This window comes from Rattus norvegicus, chromosome 10 (assembly GCF_036323735.1).
Source record: "Rattus norvegicus strain BN/NHsdMcwi chromosome 10, GRCr8, whole genome shotgun sequence".
Taxonomy (NCBI): domain Eukaryota; kingdom Metazoa; phylum Chordata; class Mammalia; order Rodentia; family Muridae; genus Rattus; species Rattus norvegicus.
In genome coordinates this window covers 46391999-46408924 of record NC_086028.1, presented here as the reverse complement: position 1 = coordinate 46408924, position 16926 = coordinate 46391999, and the positions used below count along the sequence as shown (strand labels likewise).

Sequence of the window (16926 nt, the reverse complement as noted above, 5' to 3'; positions counted from 1 at the left end):
GTACTCTGAATGGAGGCAAGCCAGTAACTCCTGTGTCCAGCCACCTCTTCGTTGGGAGCCACAGGCAGCTGAACCAGTTCCCCATACCATTGTCTGATCCTTGGAAGGAGACCAAGACCGTGAGTCCTTGAATCCCACAGATCCTGGGAGGACGCTTCGATGCGTTCCAGGGACTGTTCTTGGAAGCCCTGCCTCGTCATCTAGCTCTCTCCCTGCTTCTGCAGAGTCCCAAAGCCCTTTCCTGCTGAAAACTCAAACTGTTTTTACTTCAGGTGCTATCCTACAGTTCCAGAACAAACAAGAAGCAAGACTGAGATCTGGCTTGAAACCCTCCCTGCACTCTCTCCCATTAGATCTTCTAAGAGAAGACTCAACTGCCATACCCAGTCATGCCAATCCCTAGTGAAAGCTGGGTCATCTTTACTTTCTTGTAAGACAAGGTTTCTACCCTAGGCTGTACTTCCACTCTCTCCGGCTGAGGGAGGCCCTGAACATCCATCCATCTGATCTTCCTACCTCTGCTCTTCTAATCCTAGGATTAAAGGTACCTCTAGTCCTAGGGTTAAAGGCACGGTAGGGGTTTTACACAGTGCTGGAGATAAAACTTGGGTTTCATGCTAGGCAAAGACTCTACCAACTGGGCTGAACTTCCCAATCAACTTTCCTCACATAACTATCTGTTTTCTTTGGCTGCTGGGAGTTTCGTTATCTTCCTAGCATGGCTGCCTTGGATCCGCTCATCTGGGTTTGACCTCCTCTGCCCATCTGGAAGACGCCCTTGTTGCTCACAAATAACTGTTTCTTCCCAGTGCCTCCAGCATTCTGTCCACTCCAGGGTCCCAAGCTCTGGCCAGATGAGTTTCAGAGACGTTGATCTGCTGGACTTCCCTGCTTCCTCCTCCCCCTGCTTAGGTGACAATGGAACTTCCTGCAAGTGTGACTAGGACAGAGGTTGGCTGAGGAGTCAAGTTTTGCATCACAGACAGTAACTTGGGGGTGGCCAGGATTGGTGGGGGCAGGGGTGTCTCTCCAAGCATCAGCTGGACCCCAAACCTCTAGAGTCTGAGAGCAGTTTATTATCCTTACACATTTAAGCACAGCAAACATTTGGGGAAAGGTTTCTACAAGACAATTATCACAACAAAGCTTTAGATGTAGTTACATGGAAACTCCCTTGCAAAGTACATGTCTTAAATGAGTAAGAATGGTTGTTGTTCACAGAGAAACAGCATGCAGACAAGGGTGTAAGGAGGAGAGATTTGTAGTAGGCATAAGGATGGGTTCTGTACGTTGAAAATGCAAAGAGCCATCATGATCATGGGTCTTCACTGAGAGACAAAGCCCAGGATTAGGGTCTAGACAATGCTCAGGATTTTGGTGGATTCAGGTGAAGCCTGGCTCCGTAGACCAGCAGAAGATCAGCAGGTTGTTAGACAACATCCACTCCAGCCTTCCCTTGAAGAAAAAAGCCTGCATGCTTAATAAATGTGAATTTTCAAATGCTTTCTGCGAGCTGTGGCTTCCACACAGACTACAGAGTCAATACAAAGCAGAAGACCTTTAGCCTGGGCATCTCGACACTAGGGGAACAAAGGATGGGACCATAGGTGATTTGCTAAGGCTTTGGCTCCCAGCCATTGGGTTGCATGTTGTAATACACTGCTTTGGACAACCCGAAGATGTAGCATGCTCTCCCTGGTAACACACGAGTTTCGAAAAGTCTTGGCTGATTGTGTGCTGGATAAAAGTTGGAAGAATTGACTCATAATTGTGCAATGTCTTTTTAGATTAGTACCTAACCCATGCAATGAAAATTAAAAAATTGAATAAAGATGTTGGGCCCAGACCAGGGTGTGTGGTGTGTGTGTTTTGTTCTTCCATTGTTTTGCTTTCAGAGCTACTCTAAAAAAATAGTGTTAGTCAAGAACTGGTCAGCTTTGGGGTTTTGTTTGTTTTTTTTAATTGTATTATAAAATTTCTTAAGCTTCCAGGTATGTAAAAAAAGAAATCTAAGTCAGCGTATCATAGACACCAGCATATCCATATTCATAATAGCCATGATAAGAAACCAGCTTAGCGGGGTTGGGGATTTAGCTCAGTGGTAAGGCCTTGGGTTCGGTCCCCAGCTCCGAAAAAAAGAAAAAAAAAAAAGAAAAGAAAAGAAAAGAAAAGAAACCAGCTTAGCTGCTTATCAATGGATTAATGGGTTTATATAGACACAGTGGGTCCTATTCAGCCATGAAGAAATAAATTGTATCATTTGCAGGGAAGTGGGAAACATGGCAGACTCTCAGATGCAGAGCCTAGATTCACTTTAATTGTCCTAATTTTACATTTATGGAGAGACAGAGAGTATGCTTAAGTACCTGCATGGGTGCACGAGCGCAGGTCAGAAGACATCTTTTGGAAGTTGGCTTTCTCCTTCCATCGTGTGGGAGCTGGAAATAAGACTCAGGTGATCAGCTTCCGAGGCCCCTGCCTCTCCCTGCTGAGCCGTCTCGCTGGCCCCAGAGTCTAGATATAAAACAAAACAAACAACAAACAAAAATCAACAATAAAACCCGTAGGATGAGAAGGCTCTGCTGGAGAGGAACAAACAGGTCTAAAGGGGGCGGGAGGGGGAGACGATCCCAGTGCTTGCTCTCGTGTGTGGAACCTAGACTAATACACACCCCGTTTTCTCCCATGAAAGCACAAGGGCTCTTCAGCAGGAGGAAGATGCCCATCGGGAAGGGCACAGGGAGAGGGATAGAGATGGACGTGACTAAGACGTAAGTATGGAAATGTCATGGGGAAAGACATTCTGGATGCTAAAACTCTTTAAAAATAGTATTAAAATATCAACAGCAAATAGGAGGAGGAGAAGAGAAAGCAGTTTTGATCACCACCTGTATACTCTCATGCATTCCTCCAGAACAGACAGATGACACTTTTGGGGTCCCCGTACCTCCTTTTCCCAAGTAAGAGAGTCTACTGCCAACAGCTGGTCAGACACAGGGGCTGAAGGATGAAGACACAATGGGCAGATGCTCTGTGGCTAGCGCAGTGAGAGGTGGCATTTCCTGCCGAACCGCCATTTCCTTCCTCATGGACAGATGGGTTCATGCCTATAGTGCATATGGCATGAAGCCGTCTGCCGAGAGTACATGAAGACAAAATAAGTTTCACCTCTTAGCCATCTGATGTAACCCAATGCATGTTTCCTGGGGGAGAGCTAACTAGTCCTCAGGAGAGAGGACGACCCCACAACTCCATTCATCAGAGCTCACCCTTACTGATGGGCTGAATTGTATGCGTGCCCACCAAGGAGAACAATCAAGTTTTAACTGTCAGCAACTCAGAACGTTCCTGGTTTTAGAATCTTCTAAATAGACTAGTAAGGTAAAATGAGGTCATGTGGGTGACTTCAATCTAATCTAACAGGCATCCTGCAGAGGGGGGAATTTACCCCCAAGACATCCATGCCATGATTGCACCAGTGGGTTGTAGAAATTATTTAATCCTAACCAGGGTTTCTGCCCCGATGTTTCATCTGGGTTGCTCTTAACTCCAATTGGCCACCCTTCGGGGCCATGTTTTCTTTTTTTTTTTTTTTTTTTTTTTTTTTTTGGTTCTTTTTTTCGGAGCTGGGGACCGAACTCAGGGCCTTGCACTTCCTAGGCAAGCGCTCTACCACTGAGCTAAATCCCCAACCCATTTTCTTGATTCCTAACATGGCGGCTTCTCTTTCCGTCCTCCTGCTTATTCTACGCCTTATCATTCTCCTCTGACCCCCTGAGCCTGGGAAATCTAAAGCTATGTCTCTTCTGCCCAGCTATTGGCTGGTGGCATCTTTGTTTACCAATCAGAAATACAGGGCCAAGACAGGTACTTAGCATTACAATAGACAGCAAGAATAAACCTTAACACCAGTGGACTATCTTGTGGGCAGGTTGTAACTGTAGCTCTCGGGGTACTGTAGCTGGGTAGGATTGATAATTCCTTGTTTCCTCCTGTGGTGGCCATAGTGCCTTCCAGTATCATGAAAGCTAGTGGTAGGGGTAAAGCCCAGGTGGAAAACTTGGTTTCTCCTCTGTGGGTCAACTATGTGGTGTCTTCAACAACAAGGTCTTAACATAAAGTTTTGGAGCGAAACCAATAACAGTATAAATACACAGCCTGTAATGTGCTGTGGGTGTTGCTATGTATACAAATGCTAGATTCTGAGCCCCAAGATCTGGTTGCCATCCAAACGAGTGGATTCTCATGTACACCGGCCTTGGTTGTGTAAACCTTGCTCCCCAATTTAAATCTATTGGCTAATAAGAGGCTAGAGCCTGTGATTGGGCAGTAGAGAGAGGGGAAGGCAGGATCTGAGAATTGAGTGAGGGGTTTCGAGAGAGACCAAGAGGAAGGAGAGGGAAGACAGAGAGAGGAGGAGGCTGTCCTGAACCCGGACGGACCATGAGCATGTGACCAGGAGCAGTGCATCCTGAGGACAGGTTGATGGAACAGAAACAGCCTGGGTGGGATTCAGGCAGCAAGGAACAAGGGGCATGTGGCTAGGGCATAAGTTAGAATAGCTCAGAGTCAGTCTAGGCTCACTGCTTGTAAATAAAATAGCAGGATTCTGCGTCTCTTAGTCAGGAGCTAGATGGGAAAGAGTGGGGAAGAAAACCCCTAGTAAAAATATTTTTACAGTTATATTTGTGGTCTCTCAAACCTCACCAGCCAACAACTCAAAAAGAGGTAGCCCATTTCTAGCACTGGGCTTTTTGTTAGGTAAGCTGTGGTGTCTGATAGGGACATTGTCACCCCATTATCGAATTACTCCACATTGACTCATCCCTGGCCCATTAATGCCTTTTAAGCCTCTAAACCACTGTATTCTGTCTTTCTTCTCTTGAAAAGCCCCTCCACATGACCTCTTGATTCTCTTGAAAAAACTTCCCTGACCTCTGTGGATATTTCCAAGTAAGCATCCGTATCAGAAAACTCAACGCTACATCCATAAATGAGAGGAACAAAATGACGATGTTTGTCTTTCTGGGTCTGGGTCACCTCACTCAGAATAAGTGTTTCCCGCTCCATTCATTTACCTGTGAATTGTATAATTTCATTTTTTGTTATTTTAAAGCCTTGCAAATAAGTGAAAACATTATACACCAAAATTGACTAGACCCAAAGTCTCTCTACTCAATGAGCGTCTGTGCAGTTAGACTAGGCCTTCAGAATGTATGCTGTGGTATTTCACAATAAATTTTATGCACTTATTCACCACCAAAACACACACACACACACACACACACACACACACACACACACACACACACACACACACACACACAAAACCCAGTAACAAAATTAGAACAAGAAAAAAGTCAGCTTTATAACCTCTTCCATGATGCTTGCCCATCGCCTGCACTCAGTCCTCTTCCTTCCCTAGCATTTTGCCTTCCTTCTTTTCCTGTTGGACTGTTACCATCAGGTACGTCTGTTTACATACATATATACATATGCTATTCGCTGCAATCCATCTTTCTGTGAACATGTAACCTTGTTTAATATTATATATTCTAAGTCTACCCTTTTTCGTAAAGATGTTTTAACTTCAGTTTTATTTAGAACTGAGTAAGAAAGACGTTTGGAGGAGTGGATAGAGCTCTCCAAAAGGGCAAAGGCCCCGAAGATTCTTGTCTCCCTTGTAAATGCTCATCCAAAGGTTATGGGGAGCAAAGAAAGGCTTGAGCACTTGTGAAAAGAGTGGCTAAATCCTGGGTGAATGTGGATTGTTGACCCGTCCATGTCAACCTCACCGTGTCTCAGACCCTAGCCCCTCTCTAGGAGTCTTTGGGGGTCCTGCAGCAGTTTGGAACTGCTGTGACATCTAGTCTGTAGACTGAACAGCTACTGGGTTCTAGACTTTTCTGTCAGGAAACAGACATTGTTGGACTGGTGGGCCACAGCCTGTAAGCCACTCTAATAAATCATGGGTACATACTTCTAACGTGGCCATGCTAACTACATCTCTTTGCCCTGCCATTTATTGCTACTTGTCTTTGATTAGAATGTTTGGGCCAGTGGCCGGGCCTGGTCGAGTGTGCTGCTGCAGGTGGCCCCTCTTCATTGGGGGTTACAATGAGAACAGTTGCCTCGGTTGCTTTCCGGGGACTCGAAGGTGCTTTTCTCGAAACCATACACTTGGGTCTGATGAGTCTGAAAATCACACTTTGGGTTATGCTGGCCTTACCAGGCAGTGAGCATGCGTCACAAGATCGGGTATGAAACTTGCTCACTCAAGCAGAGACCTACAATCATCTCTCGTGTCTTAATCACCCCTTGGAGAGGTACATTTGAGTGTTAGGGCTCTGTCCCCGAGCCCTGCCAACCTCATAATAAATTTCTTCTTGCAAAACTCTTAGTGATTAGAGGACAGGGTAGTGGGTGGGACAAACCTGGTTCTATAACAGTGGGGGTTGTTGGTACTGACCACTGTGCTGACTCACAGAGAGACCCCTTCCCTACATGTCACATTTGATTTGAGAGTAGTAAGACTGCCATCTGGTTCCAGAGCCACTGTCATCAAGGCTCAGCCTCCTCTGTTTCTTCTCACCCAGACACCAGGAATGGAGCTGACATCCCAAACATGACATGGGGAAGATGAATGTCATGTCATCCCAAATCATGGTTTCCTACCTCACAGCCCATGAGCTAATTGGGGGAGGGAGCTTTGTCAGGGTGACCAAACTTTGAAGGACTTGGGGTCGAGATATGAAAAGAAGCATCACATGCATGACTTTTCCTCAGAGGCTTTTATTGATTTCTGTGCCCAGCAAACAGTGGAATTTGGAGGAGTGAGGTGAGAGCCTTCGGGGAGTTAAGCACAGGACAGCAGGTGGGAATAAGCCAGGATGAGGCTCCATGAGCAACTCCTCAAGGACAAGACAGCCAGCAAAACATGTGTCAGGTGCAGCAGCACTCTCAGTGCCGGGGCATCTGTGAGGACAGGGAGAGAGCATGGAACCCAGGGCCTCACCCCTTCGTCATATGCAGTACATATTCCCCAAGTCCCAGGGCCGTGCCTCTCACCTTGGCTGGGCTTGGGGGATACCTGGCCTTGTGAGCTTCTTCATTCAACAGAGACTTCACCAGGCAAGAGCGGCGGTGGGAGAAGGTCTCGAAGCTTTTCTTGCCATGGTAGGCCCCCATGCCGCTGTTCCCTAAATGAAAGGATCCCAGCCAATCCCGTACTCTTAATCCTTATAAATTCCTTTTTCTGAGCCTTCTGGGGTTAGCCAAGGCTTAGCGAGTCCCCTAGGGCAGCTCTGCCAGGCACAAGAGTGCCCAGAGAGAGTCTCATCCCAGCAGTGCCACTAAATGGCTGTGACCCCAAGCTTGGGACCCCTGTGAAAGGCCAGAGTACAAGGTGAGACTTACCCACACCACCAAAGGGCAAAGTGGGCACGGTGATGTGAACAATGACGTCATTGGCTGTCACTCCACCGCTGGATGTCTCTGCGATCATTTTCTTGATCACCTATATAAAGACCCAGGCAGCCATGTTGCTGTCCTGCAATCTTTCCACCCTTTCTGAACATGTCTTAGAGCCTCAGGAACAAGGACCAGTGGAGGCTGAGTTCCAATCCCCCGGTTCTACCACCTGTAGCCCTGGCCATGTCTCAGCCCTCTGCAAATATCTCCTGACCCTTGGCACTGTATGGGGAAATAGCAATGACCACCTCATCCACAGATCTAGCAAGATGGGACTGTCCTAATCTTAGAGATAAGGTCAAAGAAGCTCGAACAGGTTACATGATTTATGCAAGGTCACACAGCTAATGAATGGGGAAGCTGAAAATTTGAACCCAGGCCTGTGGATTCCCCCTTGCATGTAAGTGCCATGCCTGGTAGGCCAGGAATCTGGAAGGGGGACTCCTAGGCCTACCTTCTCATTGTTGGAGAACACATAGAGTGCCAGGGGCTTCTCACGCTGGTTGATAAATTGAATGGCCTCCTCCAAGCTTCGAACACACACAATGGGCATCACCGGCCCAAAGATCTCCTCCTGCATCACTGGGGACTGGGGGTCCACATCCACCAGGATGGTTGGAGCTGAGGCAGGAAGTAAGCCAAAGTCTGTTTGTATTGACCCACCCCAGATCACCACACACACACACATGCACATAATGCTAACATCTGGCTCCTGCTTCTATTCTTTTGCAAACAAAGCTTTCTTATATCCGCCTTCTCCCAACTCCTGCATCCTGGACTCCATCATGGCAGATCATAGGGGTATCCACAGATTAACCTGCATGGGGGAACAAGCTCCAAACATTGAAGGGGCGGTCATTATATCTGCTGGCCCATGTGTTCATCCCATAATTCTCCTGTCTCCTTGTTAACTGGGGACCAAAAGAGCTCCAACTGATGTTGCCCCAGCCAGGGTCCTGGGAGTTCCTCCCAGCCTGGTCTGCCTTGAGCTCTCATGGCCTCTGCTTGTTCTATTCCCTGTTCCCTTTCACAGATTGGAGGTGGAGATGAAGCCCTTGTCTCTGACTTGTGGAGGAGAGAGAGGTCTCTAGGGCTGTAGAAGGACATCCCTTAAGAGATGTGTTCCGCGTTTGCCTTCTGAGAGCCCCAGAGCCTTCTGCAGATTTCTTGGGAAAGCCTACTTACTCTCTGTCTGTGCCCACTTCCTGTAAACATGCTGTAGGCCCTGGCAGTCCAGGCAAACGGGCAGCACTCTTAATGGCAGAACACACACCTATGTATCGTGAGGACTGGTCCCAAGTGCCTCCATGGGCTACTTTCTGGTTGTCAATCAGGCCTTTGACCCGCTGGAAGTGACGGTCATTGATGATCCTCCCATAATCACGGGACTGCTTAGCATCTTCCCCATAGAAATCCTGAGAAGAGATGAGGCCTCATGGAAGACCTGGTCCAGTCATGCCGTGACATCCTAGCCACTAGGCAATGATAGCCTTTGGGTGGTAGGAATCTGAGAAAAGCTTCCCTCACTCCCGCACCTCCATTATGCTCTTGTGCCCTTCCCAATTGTCTGCAGTGTGTATTCATATTTCTTTTATGAGCAGAAGACCTGCTGTTAGCTTACAGGCAGCTCTGCTAGGCTCCCCACAGGGACCTAGCAACACCTTAAGTCATATCTGCAGCCACTACCTGCTGCTGCCAGGTACCAGAGGCTTATGAAAGGACCGTGTGACACCACAGCGCTCTCTCTCTCTCTCTCTCTCTCTCTCTCTCTCTCTCTCTCTTTCTCTCTCTCTCTGTGTGTGTGTGTGTGTGTGTGTGTGTGTGTTCCTGCCTGTTCCTAGCCAGTCTCTCCTCCTTTCTGTCCTCTGCCCTCATGTCTCTGCTCCCGTCTGTCTGTCTGTCTGTCTGTCTGTCTGCCTCTACCCCTTCTCCAGGCCCTTCCCCCAGATAAACACTTTCATATCAGATATGTTGCATGGAGTAATTTCTCAGGGGGACACCTTGGCATGGGCCCACCAGGGACCCCACTGCCACACTGTATTTCATAACACCTACTATTTTTCAGAGTCCTGGAGGTTGGTTGAGGCTAAATACATCCCACGTGTCTTACAGCATTTCTACTCCCACCCTCGGGCCATACTCACTTTGAGTGACTTCTTGAGCTTCTCCACGATTTGGTTCTGAATCGAGGGGTCACAGAGGATGTAGTCTGGGGCCACACAGGTCTGGCCACTGTTCATAAATTTCCCCCAGGCGATACGCCTGTGAAAGTACAGTCTGTGAATCATGGGAGTTCCCTCGAGAACATCCGCATGTCAGGGGCAAGGCGCTGAAGGCTGGGTGATGGAGGATAACCCAGGGGCTGGGTGCTGCCTCGGTGGGTCCTCCTAAGCTACAACTCACCTGCAGACACCCTGAGCTGTTCAACCCCTCCTTATACCACAGGGGTGTCTGCAACCAGTGTGTTTAATATCACGGGAAATGACAGGAAATCCCGAGGACATCTGGGGCGAGTGTTCTGTGACTCTGATCACATTCTCAGAGCGTTGCTTAGCCACGTGACACCTCTACTTGCACCCCTTCATATAACCGGAGTACAGAGATGACCAGAGACCTGACTAATCTAGATGTGAGTCCTGTCCTGGACTCTGAGCAACCAGCCCTGCTTTCCTGAGATCTCCTGCAGAGGGGCAACTGGACTTGGTAAAGGTCTCCAAGCCCTGAGTGTCCCACATTTGGTTTTCCTGAAGCTTCTACTTGGAGCACCACCCCTGGGGGAATGCCACAGAGTCATTGCTGTCTCTGGAGGCTCCCTGTAGGAAGACTTATAGGAATGCCCCTCCCCCTCAACTTCTACCATCCCAAAGCTAAGCTATAGGCTCCCTCAGGGAAGGGACCATCTGTATTACTCATTGCAGTCATAAACTTGGTACCCTCATGGTAGTAGAGAAAGGTAGACAGGCTCCCAAGCCCAAGTCTCCTTACCTGCAAGCCACATCTAGATCACAGTCCTTGTCCACGTAACAAGGGCTTTTCCCTCCAAGCTCCAGGGTGACAGGAGTCAGATGCTTGGCGGCAGCGGCCATAACAATCTTCCCTACGGCTGTGCTCCCAGTGTACATGATGTGGTCAAACCTCTCTTTGAGCAGCTCCGTGGTTTCAGGGACACCCCCTTTGACCACTAGGTACAGATTCTTCCAGCAAAAAGACAGAGGAAGCACATCAAAAACCCAGCCTCTCCCAACCCCACACCTAGGGTGGGCGATAGGAGACTGGCAGTCCTTCAGCCTTGGAACTATATACTTACCTGGGTCCCCTAGCAGGGAAGTCCTTCTCCTAGCGCAAGGACTCCATCTCATTTGTTATAATAGTCCACCGTCTCCCTAGATGTAAAGACCTGCCCCCCAACGCAGTCACCCCTGAGCTCTCGGGAGCGCCTCACCTGGTCCATATACTGAGGGATGAGTGTCGCTAGCAGGTCTGCCATGTGCCCGCTCACTTCTGAGGGCTTGAGGATCACTGCGTTTCCTGCAGAATACAAAGTCAGAAGACTCCTCAGGTGACCTCCTCTAAGACACTCCCCACCCAGGGACCAGGCCCAGAAACTCCACTGTATCATCTGTACCTTCGGAAGGCAGTGGGGGGAGGCTAGACACGGGTGCATCCTGTGAGTTCACACAGGCACATGCAGAGAAGCACAGGTACACACATAGGAACACAAGGCTGAAGCACACACAGGTACACACATGAGCATCTGCTGCAGGTGCATGCACTGGCAGGTGCTTCCAGAGCCGCACCGCCTGCCTGCCCCTCAGCACTGCTGGGAGGCTAAGGGAGAAGAAAGAACACACACAGAGAAGCTAAGGCTGGGTGAGAGAGCAGCTCTGGCCTCTCCTGTAGAGATTCGCACCCTTCACCCCTCTGCGTCAGTACAGAGAAGCTAGCCTGCATATCTGACTAGATGGTTTGGTCATCACAACCCCTGTCACAGTCCCTCCAGCACGGAGCCCTCATACCTGCAGCAACGGCACCCACCATGGGCTGGATGGTGAGGTTGAAGGGGTAGTTCCAAGCACCTATGACAAGGACCACACCCAGGGGCTCCGAGTGGATGTAAAGGTCATCCTGCTGGGTCTGGCGAGTCTTGGCCACAGGCTCATCCTCAGCCCAATCAGGGAGCTCCTTAATTGTGGTATCAAGCTCCTCCAGTACGTGAGCCACTTCCTCATAGTAGGAGGTCCATTCGTTCTAGAAAGAGGTTCCGTGTGAACTCGAGGCCCAGAGCCAAGGCTCTGCTTGCCTTGCTGACTTGGCTGTTTAACGTAACCATAGCCAGGCACAGACAGGACACAGAGCTGAAGACTGGCCATTAAGGTATTAGGTCTGAAAGCTCCTTCCTTCCCAAGATTTGGAGGGTGGGTCTTTGTGAGGTGACTGGGGGGTGCCCCTGCTTGCAGAGCTCATAAAGGAACGAATGAAGCCAGGGCTGGCCAGAGGAAGGGATTTGAGGGTCGTTGGTAAGGAACAAATTGCATTGTCTGGAGGCTTACAGCCCCCCATGAGACCTGAATCTAAGAAAGCTTGGGAGAGCACCATGCTGAGTAGACATGGGTGCAACCCCCTACCTGGGAAGATGTGCCCAAGCATGGCAGACAAAATTCCAGAACTATGACAGAGGGAGGCAGGAACTAGGGCTGCTAGGGAACCCAGACCTTCCTGGAACGGTAGGGGGGACAAAAAGAGGCAGATGGCATATATGCATCTCTTTGCTGGGCTTCGGGGAGTCAAAAGAGTGAGTTTCCTCATTCTTGCCCCAGATGGGAAGCACAGACAACAGTTGGTGAATGAGCCTTGACAGGGCAGAGGGTGGGCGCTGCCACAAGGAGGGGGGAAACAGTTTCAGGTGGGTCCCCAAAGCAAAGTGAAAGCCTTGTGGATCTGGAGGATGCTGGTTTTGCTCAGAGCCACGGGGTGAGCAACCTCAGGGAACAAGGAGGAAGGAAGAAGCCACGTGGAGCTGCATCGATCAGGAGCATGGTCTTGGTGGTCCTTTGTATGCGAGAGTCAGGTAGACCAGGGAGTGGGCGAAGATGGAGGGAAAAAGCAGGAGGGCGGGAATGGGTTTGGGTTCTTTGAAATGGGGTCAATGAAGAAGCCATAGAGAAAAAGCAACAGGTGGAGGGAAGGAGACTCTGTCCAGTGGTGGTGGAAGTAGAGGGCGACCCTGAAAGCGTTGCTCATCCCTGCCTAGCCTCGCTTTTCCCTTTATAACACTGCACTACACATGTAGTGTTTAGGGAGCAGAGTAGTCCTCGGTGAACTGGGTGGCGGGCAACTGATGCCCTACGCTCGGGGTGCGACTGTTCCTGTACCTGGTGTATCCCTGCTAGCCCTTTCTTGTAACCTCCCAAGCACCACCCAGCCCGACTCTAAGACTCTAATCGCACACCCAACGCACCTTGCCCAGGTCAGAGGCCAGCGCCCCAGAGATGCTTTTCAGGTTCTCATTGATCATGCGCTGCAGCGCCTCCAACTGCTGGATTCGGAACTGCAGCGATCGAGTCTTGCCGGAGTTAAAGGCCTCCCTGGCCCGTTTCACGGTGTCACTGATACTGCTCATTGCAACTGGGGATAGAGGACGTTGCATCAGAGCAAGGAAGATGGCCCATCCTCGGCTCTACAAAAACAGCATCCTTCCCAGTAAACCTTCCAGGAGCCTCGCAACCAACTTTTTGGATTAAGTTGTATGCATACAGACCATGATTCCACTCCCGACCTAATTAAAGGAAAACAAGCACCAAAATCCCCACATACCCTTCCTGGCTACACCATTGCACTCAACTGTGCTGGTTGCCTGGTAAAGCCGAAGCAGGCTTAGCTTTTAGGCCACTGTGTCCACCCCAGTGTGACATAGGCCAGTGGCAACAAAAGTCTTGCAAACTCTCAGGTTCTTGTATAAAATTGCAGAGGCGATCACTGCTTCCAGTATGATAAATGAAGATGGCAGGTGGGGTGGCTGTCGCAGGGGAGGGGCAATCTGACCATATCTAGCAAAGTCCTCTTGAGATGGCTCCCCATGCTCATTCACTGCTCATGCAAACCTCACCTGTAACTGCAGCTCCAGGGGATCCGATGCCTAGGTAGGCACTTACCCTCCCATCCGCTGTCACACACAGATACACGCCCATTCACACAACTAAAAGTAATCAAAATAAATCTGTGTGCTGATAAAAAAAAAAACCCAAATGATTAAATGTTTTAAAAAGCCAGTATGGGTAGCACTGAAGGTCTGCACAGGAGTTTCTTGTAAACTGCAGCATCCAGAGCACCCACAGACAAGAGAGTGCTTACTGTTGCCTATGAAGAGACACTGGGTACCGTCTAAGAGCACTGAAGCCCCGGACAGTCTAAATGAACCCTGTGGCATCTGTGCGATGGATTGTTTAGAAGTATGACAGAAAACTGTCAAGCACATTCACAAAGGCTCTGCCTGCCCCACATGTGTCCTGGGGAAGAAAGCAAGAGGCTATTCAAACATCGGTGTGTGCATGATACACGAGTGAAAGAAAAGGGGGGGAGGTAGCCCCAGTGTGAGGGGAGGAGGCCACTGAGAGAGGAAAGTAATTGGTGACCTCTCTTTTCCTCCATTTCTCCTTCCTCCCTCTCTGTTTCTCTTCCTCCTTCCCTCCCTTTCTTTTCCTCCATCCCTCCCTCCTCTCCCCCTCCTTCCCTCCCTCTCTCTCTTCCTCTATCTCTCTTTCTCCATTCCTCCTTCCTCCTCTCTTCTTCCCTCCCTGTCTCCCTCCTCCCTCCCTCCCTCCCATTCTCTTTCTCCCTCTCCCAGGACCTGTACATCATAAACGAGCTCCTACCACCACACTAAACCCCAGCTGTAGCGACCTTGCTTTTTAATTTTTATGCCTTTGGCATCGGCAATGCGCTTACATTCCTGAATGCCTTTGCATCTGTGAACGGAGAAACATGGCCACGCTGCACAACTGAACAAAAGAGGATGCATTTAAAAGCACTTCCTCTCTCTTCCCAAGAAACCACCATTTCTAGTGCACAGACGACCATGGGTACCAATCCATCACACTCCCCCCAGAGATATTTGGCCCAGCACCGTATGACATTTAACACTGGATGTGGAGGAAACTCTTGCCATTCCACAGAACACACAGCAAGTGCCCCCCAAGCCTAACCCCATACAAATCTACATAAACATAGTATTTAGTGATGTCCGACATGGGTGCTTGAGTTTGCATTCAGATTCTTCCCACCACCTCCCACACCCATGCATATCCACCCTGCCCTGGGAAGAGGCATCCAGGCTTCAAATCTGGACATGCCATGCCTCTTTCCCTGTGATTCACTAGGAGACCAGACAGTTCCTCACTGGACCCCTTGGTCCTGCCAGCCTGTAGGCCAGGTCCTTCCTGCTAGCCAGAGCTTCAGCTATGCAACCCCCATTGTAGCTTTCCCCAAGGAAGAGTGTACTTCCCTTCCTACCCTTGGGGTCTAACCAGGGCCACACAGCCTCAGCTACTAAACACAAAGTTAGGGGGCCCGAGAGGGGAAGGGCCTCATGTGAATGGAGCTGGGCTGGGCTTACCCCTCAGTGTCATCTCTCAAAACTAAGTGGACTTTAGGAAGCTAGGTCCCTGGGCCTCTGTGAGGCAGTTAACTACTGCACTGTCTACAGAATTACTGACAGATGGGTAGAACCACATTTGATGTTGCACCTGACATCTGAGTGGGACACAAGCCAGCTTTCCTGAGGGTTATACCTTCCTTCTAGACCCATCCACTCTCCATGATCCTCCACACTCCCCTCCATAGTGGAGCTGGTGAGATGGTTCAGTGAGTGAAGTTCTTGCTTGGGAAGCATGAGAACCTCCTAAGTTTGGATGCCAGGAAACCAAGTAATACTAGATGTGGTAGCACATTTCCGAAATCTCGCAACTCATGACTTAAGATGAGAGGCAGAGACAGGAGACTGCCTGGAATCTCACAGGCCAGCTGTCTTGGAGTACCTGGATAGCAGTCAATATTAAAGAGTAGGCCCTGCCTTGAATAAGGTAGAAGGTGGGGACTGACAGCCAAGGCTGTCTACTGACCTGCACACAGCATACATCTCACCTGTATATGAACACACACACACACACACACACACACACACACACACACAGAGAGAGAGAGAGAGAGAGAGAGAGAGAGAGAGAGAGAGAGAGGAGGGAAGGTGGAGAAAGGAGAGAAGAAGAAGAAGAAGAAGAAGAAGAAGAAGAAGAAGAAGAAGAAGAAGAAGAAGAAGAAGAAGAAGAAGAAGAGAGATTTTTAAATGTACCCTAATAGTGCTCACAAGAAAGGTCAGTGATGTGTCTGTCCCACAGCTTAGAAAAGTAAGACTGATAACATTCAATATGCTGCCTCTGCCCTCACAGGTGACAAGCACTGAAATCAGGCTTTGAAATCACACACGCATCTCTTTCCAAGGTGCACACACTCAGCTACTCAGTCCTGCCGCCTTTCTAGGAGCCGAGAAGCTTGGCAGTGCACACCAAGGTCTCTCACCCAAAGAACACCTCTGTTTCTGTGTTTTTGTGGGTCTCTGGGACTTCCTTGGTCCAGTGTCGGAAGATGACAAACCTCCAGAGATCTGGTGCTTGACATTCAATGAATGCACCCAATCAGGAAATGCTGACTTGGCAGAGTCTGGACCAGTTGCCCTGAGAGTGGATAAAAGTCTCGGCCTCTCAAAGCCCTTGCTCCAAACAAGCTGTACTTGTATGCTCCCACCTAGAAACAAAATAAGAAAGATGGGATAGGTTACCTCCTACACAGCCTTCTCCAGCAGCTGGGACTCCTGGAATGAGCAAGAGCTGAAAGAGGGCACATTTAAGGACCCTCCTTCCCGCCCACTTGGACCTTGGAGTCCTTCCCCAGGAAGTTCGCGTGATGAGGATAAAACAATATTCAAATATGGGTGCAGCATAATCCGGACCTCTGCTTCACACAGGTTTTGAAGATTGCGGCTTGGGCTGTCTGTTTTGTTCTGTTCTGAAATGCAAGATGGGCCTGTGAAAGTTTGTGTGGGCTCTTAGCCAGCCCTCAAAAGAAGCCTGTGTTTGCCCTGGGCGTGGGGGCCACTGAGTAATTCAGCTTGGCATGAAGCTCACACATTTCCTGCTTTTGCCAGCTGCTGTTCTCTGAGTCCCCTGTTATGTAAGGTCTACATCGGGCAAGCTGCAGTCACGCAGTGCGTGCGCGGCAATCAGAAAAGGCAGAAAAATCACATCCCATTCTGTCACTGCCACATGCACAGGGGCAAGGGTCCCACTGAGGTATAGATCACAGCCTGCTAGTTGGAGATTTCTAAAGGGGTCTCCAATGGTAAGTGGATCTGTTCCCTCAAAGATTAGTGGCCATCATGGCCACGGCCCACCAGAACTGCCAGGA

The 16926-nt window shown here is 49.4% G+C and overlaps 1 protein-coding gene and 1 long non-coding RNA gene across 3 annotated transcripts; both read right to left on the bottom strand.

The window, feature by feature from the left end:
- Positions 1–1062: 1062 nt before the first annotated feature.
- LOC120095325 (uncharacterized) lies at positions 1063–3012 on the bottom strand. 2 transcript variants are annotated; one of them, XR_005490813.2, is made up of 3 exons: positions 2889–3012; positions 2367–2514; positions 1063–1455 (listed from the first exon to the last, which is right to left on the bottom strand). It is a non-coding gene; the product is annotated as an uncharacterized LOC120095325 (long non-coding RNA). The 2 variants fall into 2 exon arrangements; XR_005490814.2 differs by having other exon boundaries at positions 2948–3005.
- Positions 3013–6773: 3761 nt separating this feature from the next.
- Positions 6774–16461, bottom strand: Aldh3a1 (aldehyde dehydrogenase 3 family, member A1). Its single transcript, NM_031972.2, has 11 exons — positions 16301–16461; positions 12929–13095; positions 11487–11718; positions 10913–10998; positions 10456–10664; positions 9615–9732; positions 8744–8885; positions 7925–8091; positions 7417–7516; positions 7069–7199; positions 6774–6975 (listed from the first exon to the last, which is right to left on the bottom strand). Exons 2-11 carry the CDS (start codon positions 13088–13090, stop codon positions 6961–6963), a joined length of 1362 nt encoding a protein of 453 aa, NP_114178.1. The 5' UTR covers positions 13091–13095; positions 16301–16461; the 3' UTR covers positions 6774–6960.
- Positions 16462–16926: the final 465 nt, after the last annotated feature.

Bases quoted from the DNA above. Each gene is read 5' to 3' on its own strand.
- Aldh3a1 (NM_031972.2), bottom strand. From the start codon at position 13,090: ATGAGCAGTATCAGTGACACCGTGAAACGGGCCAGGGAGGCCTTTAAC. The intron at 9,733-10,455 runs GTAAGGAGACTT...GTACTTTCACAG, and splicing joins GATCTAGATGTGGCTTGCAG to GCGTATCGCCTGGGGGAAAT. The intron at 7,200-7,416 runs GTAAGTCTCACC...CCTTTCATTTAG, and splicing joins TTTGCCCTTTGGTGGTGTGG to GGAACAGCGGCATGGGGGCC.